The sequence below is a fragment of the Astatotilapia calliptera genome, chromosome 5, assembly GCF_964374335.1.
Source record: "Astatotilapia calliptera chromosome 5, fAstCal68.1, whole genome shotgun sequence".
Taxonomy (NCBI): domain Eukaryota; kingdom Metazoa; phylum Chordata; class Actinopteri; order Cichliformes; family Cichlidae; genus Astatotilapia; species Astatotilapia calliptera.
In genome coordinates, this window is record NC_137426.1 from 2,050,258 (window position 1) to 2,063,624 (window position 13,367).

Sequence of the window (13,367 nt, forward strand, 5' to 3'; positions counted from 1 at the left end):
TACTACTATATATAAAATCCATACATTTCAAATCTTTAGACTCTGATGATTTAACGTCGGCTTGTTCCGTTATCGTGACTCCAGATAATCATGAAAAAAGGGTTTTTTTGTGTTCTTGTCTTTAATATTTTATCTCTGAGCTTCTGCTCTTCTTGAAGCACACGTTTAAAAAGGCGCAGCTTTTGTTTTGAAGGGGACCTTTGTCTGTTTCCTGTTTGTATTGTATTTTCTCATCATTTAAGGATACTGAAGTGATCAGAGGATGAGGGCGGGGTCAGCCGACACCTGAGCTCTGAGGGGGCGTGGCCTTTATCACATTCAAGATAAGGACAGAAATACATGAAGTCAAAAATGTGCTTTTAATCTTAAATATCAAAGTGACGCATGGATTTTAGAAACATTACTTTCCAAATCTAAAACTTCACTTTTTTATTTAAACATCCTACTTTATGTTCTGTACCTTTGACACATAAACCACAATAATTTATAGAAATAATGATCAAACTTTTTAAAGATAATTTTTATGCTGTGGTTTTACAGCAAAGTTTGACTTTTTTAACTTTAATATTAAACTTTGGTTTTACGTGTTCAACAAGTCAAACATCCAGTTTCTGTATTAATTCGGACTTTTTTTAGTCGTGACCTTTAAGATCGTTTTGGTTCACTGCTTCATGATTATGTCTTATTAGAAGTGAATATTTATTGTAATATTTTTCCTGCTTTATTCTGTCTGGCAGTCGGCTGGGTCAAGTTTCCCCGTCGATAAGGTGGCGGCGGCGTGTTTATAATCGCACGGACACGTGTAACAAACGGGCATTTCTCACGATACGACTTCCACAATAAACTCTACTTCCTGCCGGGACCAAGCACTGCCTGCGTGCAGCGTTTTAGCCTCATTTAAGTGTTTTATAATAACGCATTTTCCACGAGCCCCCGAGGGCGCCGCAGACGTAGTGTAGCTCGCCGTGTTTCATTCATAACATACTGAGTAAAACAATAATAATGCTTTTCTGTCTAAAAACAACATGGAAGTATTCCTCTGCGCTCACACCTGTGCAGGTTCAGTTAGTGTCATTGACGATCACAATAACCATGTGCTCCTCGTCCAGGTTACCCACAGTCCTTTTGGCAGCCTGCAGGTACTGCTGCGAGAACTCGCCGGGCGGAAAGGCGTACAGCATGGCCCCCGGCGCGCCCTCCTTTACAGCGGGGAGGCTCACGACTCCAGCAGCTTCTTTGTTCCGCAGGTACGTCACCAGGTGACGGAGCAAGCGCACCTGCAGGCCCGGCTCGGGGGCGGGGGCCTGGCGGTCGACGGGGCCCTGGAGGGCCAGCAGGATGGCGAAGTTGTCCGGGCGGCCTAGTTTGATGCGGCGCGACACCTCGTCGAGCCGGGTCTGGTCCATGCGGAGCCGCTGGGCGATCTTTAGCTGGCTGGGCTGGTTCTGCAGCTTCGGGCTGTCCTTCATCACGGCGCTGAAGAACGCCGCCCCGCCCTCCAGCAGGTACAGGTCGGTGGGGAAACTACTGTTCTTCAAGGCGAAGAAGCCGTGCCACGTCTTGGAGAGCGCCGTCTGGGCGAACTCAGACAGCGTGCTCGGGGGGGAGGTGGTGTTGGTGTGGATGGCAGCGGGGGAGCCGGTGGTGATGATCTCGCTGTTTCGATGGTGGTGGTGGTTGTTGTTGTTGTTGTTGACGTGGTCGCTGGAGGACCTCTTGCTGTGGTGGCGGCCAGACGGGGGATCTTCTTCACTGGCAGCAGTGGCTGCGGTGGAGTGCCGCACCCCTCCGCCGCTGTCAGGGGAGTGGTCTCGTGGCTCCGTGGTGGAGTCCGGCGCTCTGACCCGAGCTCGGTCTGGGCTCGCATCAGGAGAGACGGTGCCTAGTGGACCGCGAACCCTGGACCTCACCCTCTCCTTCTCCCGCTCCTCCGTCTGCCTCTCAGCGGACACGCTCCTGCTCCGGCTTCTTCTCCGGCTCCTCCTCTCCTCCCGCTCCTTGAGCCAGCGCTCCCTACTCCTGCTGCGGCTCCTGGCTCCTCGCCCGCTCCTCCCGAACGCTTCCACGCCTGCCGTCCTCCTCTCCAGGCTTCGTGTGGGGCTGGTGGGGTAGTCTCTCTCCAGCAGGGCCCTCTCCCGCTCCCGGAGGGAGAGGAGGCTGTGAGAGGGCGGCGACAGGCGGTCCCTGGCCCCCCTCAGCTCCCGCTCCAGGCTGCGATGGCGGCTGTATGCCTCCCCGAGCAGGTCGTAGTGAGAGGGCAGCGCCACGGGAGGCTGGTAGCCAGGAGGAAACGGACGAGAGGGGCTCTCCTCCACTTTGGCGAAGTCCACCCTGAGGCGGCGCTCGGGGCCCCCCAGAGGAAAGCCCCTCATCTGTGTGCAGGCGGCCTGAGCGGCGTCCAGACTCTCGTACTGAATGTAAGCAAAGCTGTCCCCCTTCACATAGTCTATGTTCCTAATGCTTCCGAAACGGTCAAACTCCCGAGCCAGGGCGGCCAGAGAGTTCCCGGGCCCCAGCCCGCCCACCCACAGCCGGGTGGTGGGGTTGGCTTTGCCATAGCCAATTTTTATGGGGTTGCCTCCGATCAGCCGCCCCTGCATGGCTACTTTGGCCCTGTGCGCCATGTCCAGATTTTGAAACTTCACAAAAGCGTAAGCCCCGCCCTGCCCACGTGAAGGACGTTTAATCACCACATCCTCTATGATGCCATACTTGTCAAAGCCCCTCCTGAGTTCGGCCTCTGTGACGTTACCGTCCAGGTTTCCAATAAACAGGTTGCTGGTGGCCCTCTGGTCGTCCTCAGGTTTTAAATCCTCCACCACGGGCATGGGGGGGAAGCCGTAGGGCCGACCCCGCTCATCCAGCATGCCGTAATAATCCAGCAGCCTCTCCCTCTCCCGGCTCAGGCCCAGCTGCTCCAGGGCGTAGTGGCGGGCCCGGAGGTCCCTGATGTTGCTCACGCCGGGCACGGGAGGGGACAGGGAGCGCTGTCGGTACGGGTAGGGCGCGTGCACGGGTAAATACCCGACGTCGGGCGGCGTGGCGCTCCGCCTCCTCACGTACATGGGTTCGATTTTAAGCTGCCGATCTCCCAGCACTAACCTGGAGGACTTGGCGTGCCGGGCCTCCTTGGCGTCCTCCGGGTGTCGGAAATTGACGTAGGCGATCCGGCCCAGCTCGGGGGTGTGCGACAGCTTCACGCTGACGTCCCCGAACTTCTTAAACTCGTGGAATAGCGCGTCCTCCACGTCCTCGTCTGACACCTGCGAGCCCAGGTTGCTGATGAGGAGCGTCTTGTACTCCAGCGTGCCCGGGCGGGAGGCTGGAAGCTCGGCCGCAGCGGTGCGGAGGGGCGGCCGGCCGAGCAGGCTGAGTTCGTGCCGGTGGTGGAGCTCCAGGGCGGTAGCCCGCTCCTCCCGGAGCCGCGGCTTCTCCCGCTCGCGGCTGCGGCTCCGGCGGTGGTATCCCCGGCTGTCTGCCAGCAGCAGGGCCAGCGGTGGGGGCGGCGGTGGAACCTCCTCTCTCCGCGCACTCTCCCGCTCCCGTATCCGCTTGGCGGCGGCCCTGGACGGGCTCGCCTCTCTCCCGGCCTGCCGCTTCATTTTCAAAGGATGATGGAGCTCAAACTTTTCGGAGCCTGCGATGGGAATCCGGGCCCGGGCAGCGAAGTCCAGGCCTGTTAGCGACGCTGAGGCTGCAGACGGCAGCTACGGCAAACACACGCTTCTCCCCGGGCCGCTGGGTGACCGCACACACGCCGAGAAACGAGCACAAAGTCGGTTAAAAACATATCAGCGTCGGAGGGTCTGCACCAGCGCCGCCATCTTGGACAATAGGAATGTGCGCGTTCCCTCTGGAGGGCGGAGACGTGATGACGCAACCGTAGCGGACGTCATGACGCCGGACGCGTTATTATGGAATACAAAGTCGGGGCTAATTTTATCCTGCTGTAAACTGCACTTCTTACATATTTATTGGATTTTATATTTAATTTTCTCTCTTCTCCACTAAGCAATTACAACATTCATGAGTATCACTAAAAATGGCGATTCTTTGTGGCCAATACTTTATATCATTCATGCACCTTTATTTCTCTGCTTTGTTGCTTGTTGGGATGTGCACAAGATCTTTGTTCTGTAATTTTCTGTTTGAAATAAAGACATTTTGGGGGGTAATTTTCCAGCGTATTCCCAAATATCCAGGAGTGATACAGGGAGTAGTAGTTCATAGCTAATGAGAGAAATGCTTTCATGTTTTAAACTAAGTCAGTGGAAAGTGTTCGATCATGCTCAGGAGAGAAGAACAAACTCATGTTTTTCTGCTTGTGACTGGTTTTCCTCCAGCTTCCTTCCAAAGGCAGGCATTAGGCTTTTTCAGAAGCAGCGGTGTGGAGTGTGAGACGTAGACAAAGTGCTACACAGGTGTGAGTGCATCACAGAGAGCAGGGCCTGGAGCTTTTCATATTTTAATGAAAAAGTAGAATAGTACAGTTGTAACAAATGACACTGCCTTACATGAAAAGTCACTGTGAGACAACAGCATATTTTAAGTTTTCATTTTTCATATGAAGCATCACACACAGCTTTTATCACCACCTTTAGCTACAGGTCATCCGTTTATGTCAAACAAAACAAGTTTCATCCAGCGTCCATCGAGACGCCGCCGCAGTCCAGAGTGGAGGGGCAGTTCAGTTCCACCACATGTGAGAGAGAACACGGTAAATGGTTGTTTCCCAACGTTTAGGGACCACGAACACATGAAGTGTCTGAGTGAGCGACATCAAAGGTGGATGTAAAAAAGTCAGAAACTGTATTTATTTATTAGAAATTGAAGAGAAAAAACCCTTAAATATTATCCTAAATAAAGTTTCCTGCTTTGCTGACAGTCACCCACACTTGTCATCGGTGGTTTGAAGTTTTGTGCTAATCTTTTTCCAAGAGCCGTGAAGTCCAGCGCCGCACTCGACCCGGGGCCACTCGTAAATCCTAACAAACCCGAGCGGCAAGCACAAATGATCCAAACAGCGCAGTAGAAGTGGGAACGTTCCAGGGAAAAGCAGGGTTTTTTCTGTACTTGACACCAGAGAGGATGGTGGAGGAGGGAGGGAGGGGCCTGAACCGTCATTTTAACCTGAGGGAGGCGGAGCTTTCTCACTGGCCGAGAAGGTGACGGGACGATTCTGCAGAGACCTTCAATCTAACGAGAACAGAAACACAAACTGCAGCTTTCCTGAAACAGATCACGGCAGGGTGGAGCTGAACAAACACTCAGTATGTCAGGATCACCCACAAGTCTCAGTACATCCACCCGTCCTGCAGTCACCATGGAAACAGCGGAGCTCATGTCAGAGGGGATCTGTGGGAGGAGCTTCTCCGACCAGAAACTTTAAACGTCTCCTCCTCAGGAAAACTTCCAGGTGACATCATCTCCCCGTGTTCTCCTCCTCTCTGCCACATGAGCCTAGCTCTGGTATCTTTTCTGTATCTGAGTATTTTCCCCAATTTAAAGGAAACGCCGCTCTGAGCACCTGTTTGGGAACCAATACGATGGCAACGATCAGGAGATCCAAACCCAATCATCTTATTTTAGTCTGGATTTATTATTTTTTGACATTTAGACAAATGAAAAGTAGCCGAATTCTCCATCAGCAGCTCCTGTTTTGATCTTCACATAAATGTACAGGTAACTCGTTACAGGTTTCTCCATGTTTGGCTCCTCGGTCACTCCAGGCTCCTCTTACTGTTTGAATTTCCCTCATCACGGCTCAGTCGCACACACTTAGAATTTATAAACATCCGAGTCAATGTGGTGAAGAAAACTGGAGGTCTTATTTAGGCAGTCACTGTGAAGATTATTAACTACAGCTGCTGCTGGCTCTCCCTCACTTAGAAGTACAGATCAGGACTACGCTAACATCTATACTTCTGAAACTGCCTCTTCAAATATTAAAAAAACAAAACAAGCATGCCCAACAAAACTCCCGCTCCGCCTTCTTCTCTGCGCTGGATTGCAGTCTGATCAGATTCCATATATTTATGTTTTTACAGGTCTGTCCGTGCGTTGGCGGCTGCCGGCGCGTACTTGGGCATCAGCTCTGTGATTTTGCGGATGAAGTCGGACTTTTCAGCGCAGCCCTTGCACGACTCGCCCCACTCCTCCAGGATCTTCTTCAGGTCCTTCACTTTAAGCTTTTTCAGGTCCACTGAGGTCAGGTCCAACTGTTTATCTGCAAGGAAAGCAAGAAAAAAAATCAATAAGACTGAAATAATCAGAGCACGGCTGATTCATGTGGATTCATGAGTCCACGTGTTGTCTACGAGCAGCTGCGCCGTCTCTGTGAGCGACAGTTTATTCACGTCAGCCGTTTTTAAATGATCTCAGACACTCACCGCTCTTATTTTGAAGGGTCGGTACTCATCGATCAGCCACAGTTAAATTGATGATTTCACGTATCAAACAAAGGACGTATTTTCTTAAAGCTGGTTTATAAATAAAATATAATTCTATAAATAATACACCAGCTAAGCTACTATTATTGTTTTTTATTATTATTGTTGACTTTCTGAACTGTGGGGCTCAACCGTTTGTTAGGCGAGAAGATCCGCACTCTTCCCTCCTCACCGTATTTCAGCTCACAGATCTGGCCGTCCTTCTTCTTGAGCTTCTCGCAGATCTTCTCCACGGGGACGTGGTAGCTGAGCGGTTTGGAAACCTCATTGATCATCTTGGTTGCCGCGTCACTCGTTGCACCGATGTAGTAACACTGAACACAGAACAGGGAGGAGAAATCAAAAAGTTAAAGACGAATGAAACACGAGCGGCTTCGGTCACTCTGCTGGATTCTGCTGCGTCACGTGCTAAAATAGAAAACGTCTGCTTCAAACGGTTCATCATAAGAGTCCATTTACAAAAACCAAACACAGGAAGGTCTCTGTCCCAGGGAGCAGAGCTGCACCCCCTAGTGGTGGCAAGCTGCCCAAACACAACATGACTGAACTCAAACATTTTCATATAAACTGCGATCACATTCACTTACACCAGGGGTGTCCAAACTCCGGCCCGCGGACCAACTGCGGCCCGTGATCCATTTTTAATTGGCCCGCAAGTAATTTCATAAATAGAATAGAATAAGGCCGCACTTCAACTTTTGCTTGAGTGCATTGCACTTCTTAGTTTTAACACCAGGGGGAGCTGCTGTTGATCAAGGCAGTTGCTCCACCAAAAAGGACATCACAGAAGAAATTTACCCCCAAGTTACTAAACATGGCAGAACCAAAGAAGCGAAAAGTAGAAAAGTGAGTGCAGAACATTTCAGACACGGTGGGAGAGTGAAGATTTCTTCAAAGAACTCAAGGGGAACCGTGTCTGTTTGATCTGCACTGAAACTGTGGCAGTTATGAAAGAGGATAATGTACGACGTCATTATGAAACCAAACATCAGGCCTGTGCATCCGACACTGGTGCTGAGCCAGAGCAGAAATTAAAGCAAAGCGTAGCTCTCCTGCAGGGTCAGCAGCAGTATTTATTTCGTGCTCAAAAAGTCCAGGAAAAGGCTCCAATAGCGAGCTGTGAGGTCGCCCAACTCATCGCGAGACATGGCGAGCCTTTTTCAGATGGAGACCTCATAAAACACGGCCTCATTAAAGTCACCGAAATAATGAGCCCGGAAAAAGTGCAGGACTTCAACAACGTCAGCGTGTCCAGAAATCCAGTCGTGCGACGCACTGGAGACTCGTCAGCCAACATTAAACTGCAGCTGTCTGATGAAGCTGCGCTTTTGATTTTTACTCCATTGCATGCGATGAGAGCACCGATGCCACAGACGCCGCACAGCTGCTATTTTTTTGCGGGGAGTGGACGAGAGCATGAGCGCTTTAAAAATATATTCCACAGTACCCGTGTGTTAATAAGCATGCATGTGCACATGCTTCAAATATCAATAATACGCATGAGTCTTGTCACTACTCTGCTTTTGTGCACCACTTTCTTATATGCGTTTTTCTTGTTAACACACAGAGCACACACCGCTGTGCACAGCGCACGCACACGTAGTCAGCTGATCTCATCTGATGCAGATCTGCTCCTTGATCAAGAAACATTTGTCCGGATTTTTGGCACGAGTGGCGTCGAATCAGCACCGCAGCTGGACGGCCCGATTTACATACCCAGCGCAGCTGATACTCACCAGAAGAATTTACTAAAATGATGCACTCCTGTTATTAAGTCCAGTTCAGTCTGTTAATGTCGATAATGGTTTCAAACGAACGTTCATAGGTGTGTTGCTGAGCCTAATAACTTAAACAACAAACTTGAAATGTACCCGTCCCATCTTTATTGGTTTTTCTCTGTGCTGTAAATCTTCTGTCTAAGAAGAAATCTGAGGCTGTTGTGAGAACGAGCTGCCAAAGCTTTTTCTGAATAAATCAATAAAGATCCACCAATTTGCCTACAGGAAAAATCGTTCCACCGAGGACGCTATCACCATAGCGCTCCACACTGCGCTGAGTCACCTGGAGCACCGAGGAAGCTATGTGAGAATGCTCTTTCTGGACTTCAGCTCAGCATTCAATCATATCATCCCGGAGATCCTGGTCCAGAAACTGTCTCACCTGGGACTCTCCACCCCCATCTGCCTCTGGATCAAGGACTTCCTGACAAATAGACCACAGTCTGTCAGACTCGGCCCCCACCGGTCCAGCACCATCACACTCAGCACCGGGTCTCCACAAGGATGTGTTTTGAGTCCCCTCCTGTTTACGCTCTACACATCCGACTGCTCCCCTACCCATCTCTCAAACACCATCATAAAGTTCGCGGATGACACCACAGTGGTTGGACTCATCTCAAGGGGGGAGGAGTCGGACTACAGAGATGAGGTCAACAGACTGACTGAGTGGTGTTCAGTTAACAACCTCCAACTGAACACCACGAAAACTAAAGAACTTATCTTGGACTTCAGGAAGGGCAGAGCAGACCCGGCCCCACTTTACATTCACGGGAGCTGTGTGGAGAGGGTACACTCCATGAGGTTTCTGGGCGTGCAGATATCTGATGACCTCTCCTGGACTGCAAATACTACAGCGGTGGTTAAAAAGGCCCAGCAGCGTCTCCACTTTCTGAGAGTGCTCAGGAGGAACAACCTGGAGGAGAGGCTGCTGGTGACATTTTACAGAGCCACCATAGAGAGCATCCTAACGTACGGCATAACAACATGGTATGCAGGGTGCTCAGCTGCAGACAGGAAAGTACTGCAGAGGGTCATCAACACAGCCCAGAAGATCACTGGCTGCTCTCTGCCCAGCCTGGAGGTCACTGCAAACTCTCGGTACCTCAGCAGAGCTGGCAATATCATCAAGGACCACTCTCACCCCAGCAACCAACTGTTTGAACTATTACCGTCAGGCCGACGGTACAGGTCACATAAAACCAGGACAAACAGATTCAGGGATAGCTTCTTTCCCAGAGCTATCACCGTAGTAAATAAGCACAAAAACAATTGAACCTATTCCATACCGTCACTGTCATTATATTATGCTGCTATTCATACTGTCATTATATTAATGCTGCTATCCTGTATATATTGTACATACTATTGTTTGAGTACTTACGATTGTTTTTTTTGTACTTTTTATATTTTACATTTATATTTATTATTGAAACTTGCACCAAGGGAGTGGCACTCCAATTTCGTTGTACTCTGTACAATGACAATAAAGGCTATTCTATTCTATTCTATTCTATTTATGGAAAGCTGTGATGAAGGCAGTTTTGTCTTTAATTATATTCAACAATATAACATATTCGACCACTTTTAAGTGATTTTTCTAACTTTAATACACTAAAGTTAAGGTTATATATCTAATTTCTAGTAAGTGGCCCAGACCCTCCTATATTTTTATGTATGTGGCCCTCAGTGAAAAAAGTTTGGACACCCCTGACTTGCACTGTCTGGGTGTTTAAACAGGAGAAAACTAGTCTGAAAGTCAGAAAACCAGCAAAAAAGATTCAGCTCACAGACACTTTCCACATCAGAGAGCTGCAGGTGCTGATCCTGACACCCGGGCTGTGGCAGGTGACATCAAACCATGGTGATAAAATTTGAATAATTCGTTTAACTGACCAGGATTATGGTTGTGGGGGGAGGGGGGGCATTTAATCACACTCATTCCTGTAGCTTGTACTGCAAAACCTTAGAGGACCATCTGCCTCCATCTCGGCACATCCTCCTTCACTACATCCATGAATCTTTAACATTTCCACCATCCCTCCTCTGCACAAACCATCTCAGCCTCGCCTCTCTAACATTTCATCTCCTCACTCTCATTCACACACACCTGTTCTGACATGTTGAATCTCCAGCTCAGGTTCATTTTAATCGATCCAACCACCTCCAGCTTCCAGAAACATGTAAACGCGTTTTACTCACAAAGCGATTTTCTTTGCCTTTGGTGTCTTTGCAGCTCGCCGTGAGCGCCTTCTCGATGTCTGCGCTGTTAAACTTTACATCCTTGTCCTTCAGCGACTGATAAAACTTCCCCAGGAAGGTCACGCACACTGAAACAGGAAAACAAAAGTCAACTCGACGAGCGGTTAAATCTTTGTGTAGAAAGAAAAACACAAGCCAGTCACAACAAAGTCCCTCATCTTATTAAATATGTAGTACCGTACAATCTATATATAGATTAGATTTTCCTTTATTTAAAAAATAATTAGGATGTTTAAAATGTGACGACTTCTTATTCATTTTTTCCCCTCATTGAATAAAAACTGAATTTGACACTTTGTCAGATAAAAACTTAGATTTATGTTTTTCACAAACAGTCTGTCATCATACAGAAATGACAACGGACGTACGGAGCCGTCTGCAACCTGAAAGAGTAACTGAAAGCAGCAGAGATTTACGATAGAAACAACTTATTCCATATCAGGAATGAAGGAGAACAACTAGATGCAAATACTGACACTCGCAGACTTTCTGAAAAGACCCTGCGCACTTTAATTGGAATTTGCTGGGAGACTGAAAGTTAAATTCAACAGTCAGTGAGAAATAAAACCTGCATGTCTAGAATATCCAGTCAGAGCTGATTAAAACACAAATAAGGTTTAAAAGAGCTTATTTTATTTAAGTTAGACCACCACCAGACCTCAGGATGATTCCCACTGGTGGGTCAAAAAGTGATTTCCAGTATTTAAACTACTGTAAATGACTTGTTGGCCTACAACCTCTGAACCATATGTCAAACACACCTCTCCTGATAGAAACAGAGAAGCTCCATCAGTCTCTGTCAAAGCGACTCTAATATATTCTTTATTTATAAATGTAAAACTCTCATTGACATTAAAAAGAGAGATCAAGCCAAGAGGGCAGCAGGAAGTAGAACAAATGTAACATAACAGTTATATTGAGATAGTTTAAGTGGCCAAGAAGGACTGGCTTGTTTATAATGTGGAACAGTATGTACAATAGTTAAAGTCATAATGATACCTGCAAAACACTTCATTTTATTTTATATCCAACCTATTGGCACATCCTGTTGATGCTGACTATTTATAAATATGAGCAAAGATATTAGACTTAAAAAAAACTCACTTTGTGGCACAAACTGGGGTCCTGATAGGCCCCTGACTTTAAGGCTCGTTGGTTTTTACACTTCATTTACATGTTCTCAAACACAAGGTCACTTTTTAAGGTGATTTCCAACCTGGCTACAACAGCCAATCCAACCATTTCACAGGTGAAGCTTCAGACTTTTACATCCTGATGTTTGATTCTGTGTCAGCCTGCAGATATCCCGTCTGTGGCTCGCGCTCACAGGATGCTGCCAGGTGTGTCTGCAGGTGAGTTTTGGTTTACTGGAAGTGATGAAGCTCGTTATTCTGGTAACACGGGAACATTAGCTCTGGATGCTTCCTCCCCCCTCTTTTTGGAATAGTGACACCCCTGTAAACACCAGCTCCGCTCCCTTCGCCACGGTAACCCTGGCAGTGGACTTTAGACCGCTTTCGGGTGGAGGTCTTTGAAAAGTTGTTGAACCCTGGTCGCTGTAGCTAAGCTAACTGAAGCTAGCACACGGACCTACCTTCACAGTCTCCTTCCTTCAAGGCTTCGGAGGAACCCGGCACGAGAGCGAGGGCGAGCGCCACCGACAACCCGCTCAAACACAACATTTCTGCGAGGATAAACACTCAGAATGCCGCCCGGTTAACCGCTGTTGGACAGGAAGACTCCGCACTCATGGACCGCAGCCGCTTCTGCACAGACGCCGGTAAAGTGAACGATCAGTGTGGTCTTTCCGGCGCCACGTCACGCTACGCCAGCACCTCATTGGTCGAGAAGTCCGACTCGTTCCGGAGTCCTCCACGCATTCGTCTCTGATTGGACGGAAACAGAGCATTCCGGGGACAGCGTCCAGTTGGCGCCGGCTGATTGGTCCACACCCTCACCGTGCTCCCATAATGTATGTCAGCGGAAGGCGACTAGTGGCCCGTTATGGAGGACAAACAATGCCAGATTTACGAATAAATACACAACTAGCTTTATAAAAACGACATTGTTAGTGTAAAGGGACAATCACAATACCGTTATCTTACTTTAGGAAATAAATAAATAAATTACAAAACAGCCTGACAAAAATGAAACTGGTGAAATATAGAGACACATTTTGATTTCATCATTTTTATTATGAAAGTTTGTATTTAAGATTTTCATTGTTAGTCTTGACATTTATCCAAGTATTTATTAGTCTATTTATATCATTTTTCATCCTCCATGGCTCAGATGTATCTGTGATATTAAATCCCAGTTTACATCTTCTATTTTATGATTAAAAATATGATGAAACTCTTCTGTTGGGCAGAATCGGGTAAGCATAGAAAGTAATCTCTCCTACAACAAAATACTGGCCCAACCCAGTTTTAGCCAGAGGCAAAATTGTAGTGCAAAAGCTGTGGTTTGGTTGCAGGTAGGTCAGAGAAAAATGAAAAATGAATGGCTTGGTAAATAGTAAATGGTCTGTATTTGTATAGCTTTACTAGTCCCTAAGGACCCCAAAGCGCTTTACACAACCTGTCATCCACCCATTCACACACTGGCTTCATCAACAGTTCACAGCGTTTACTGTTTACAGTCAGAGACTGTGTTCTGAGAGCTTCCTGATATAAACATGGCTTTTTACCTGGCTATATCACCTTGGTAACACAGTAATACATCACCTGGTCTGGAGCGAGGTAGGTTCATTTCTATCTTAAAATCAACTGAAAGTGCCACATTTTCCCTGATTGGTACAGCAGCTCAAACTGTGCCTCACACTGTCACTGGAGATTACGTGTATTATTTTGGTGAAGCAGGAAATATAGAATGTTTTTAT

At 47.8% G+C, this 13,367-nt stretch overlaps 2 protein-coding genes across 2 annotated transcripts; both read right to left on the reverse strand.

The window, feature by feature from the left end:
- Positions 1–917: 917 nt before the first annotated feature.
- On the reverse strand, positions 918–4,001 carry rbm15b (RNA binding motif protein 15B). Its single transcript, XM_026166553.2, has one exon. It carries the CDS (start codon positions 3,600–3,602, stop codon positions 1,062–1,064), a length of 2,541 nt encoding a protein of 846 aa, XP_026022338.1. The 5' UTR covers positions 3,603–4,001; the 3' UTR covers positions 918–1,061.
- A 448-nt stretch (positions 4,002–4,449) lies between these two features.
- On the reverse strand, positions 4,450–12,293 carry manf (mesencephalic astrocyte-derived neurotrophic factor). Its single transcript, XM_026166554.2, has 4 exons — positions 12,081–12,293; positions 10,427–10,554; positions 6,622–6,763; positions 4,450–6,226 (listed from the first exon to the last, which is right to left on the reverse strand). Exons 1-4 carry the CDS (start codon positions 12,166–12,168, stop codon positions 6,042–6,044), a joined length of 543 nt encoding a protein of 180 aa, XP_026022339.1. The 5' UTR covers positions 12,169–12,293; the 3' UTR covers positions 4,450–6,041.
- Positions 12,294–13,367: the final 1,074 nt, after the last annotated feature.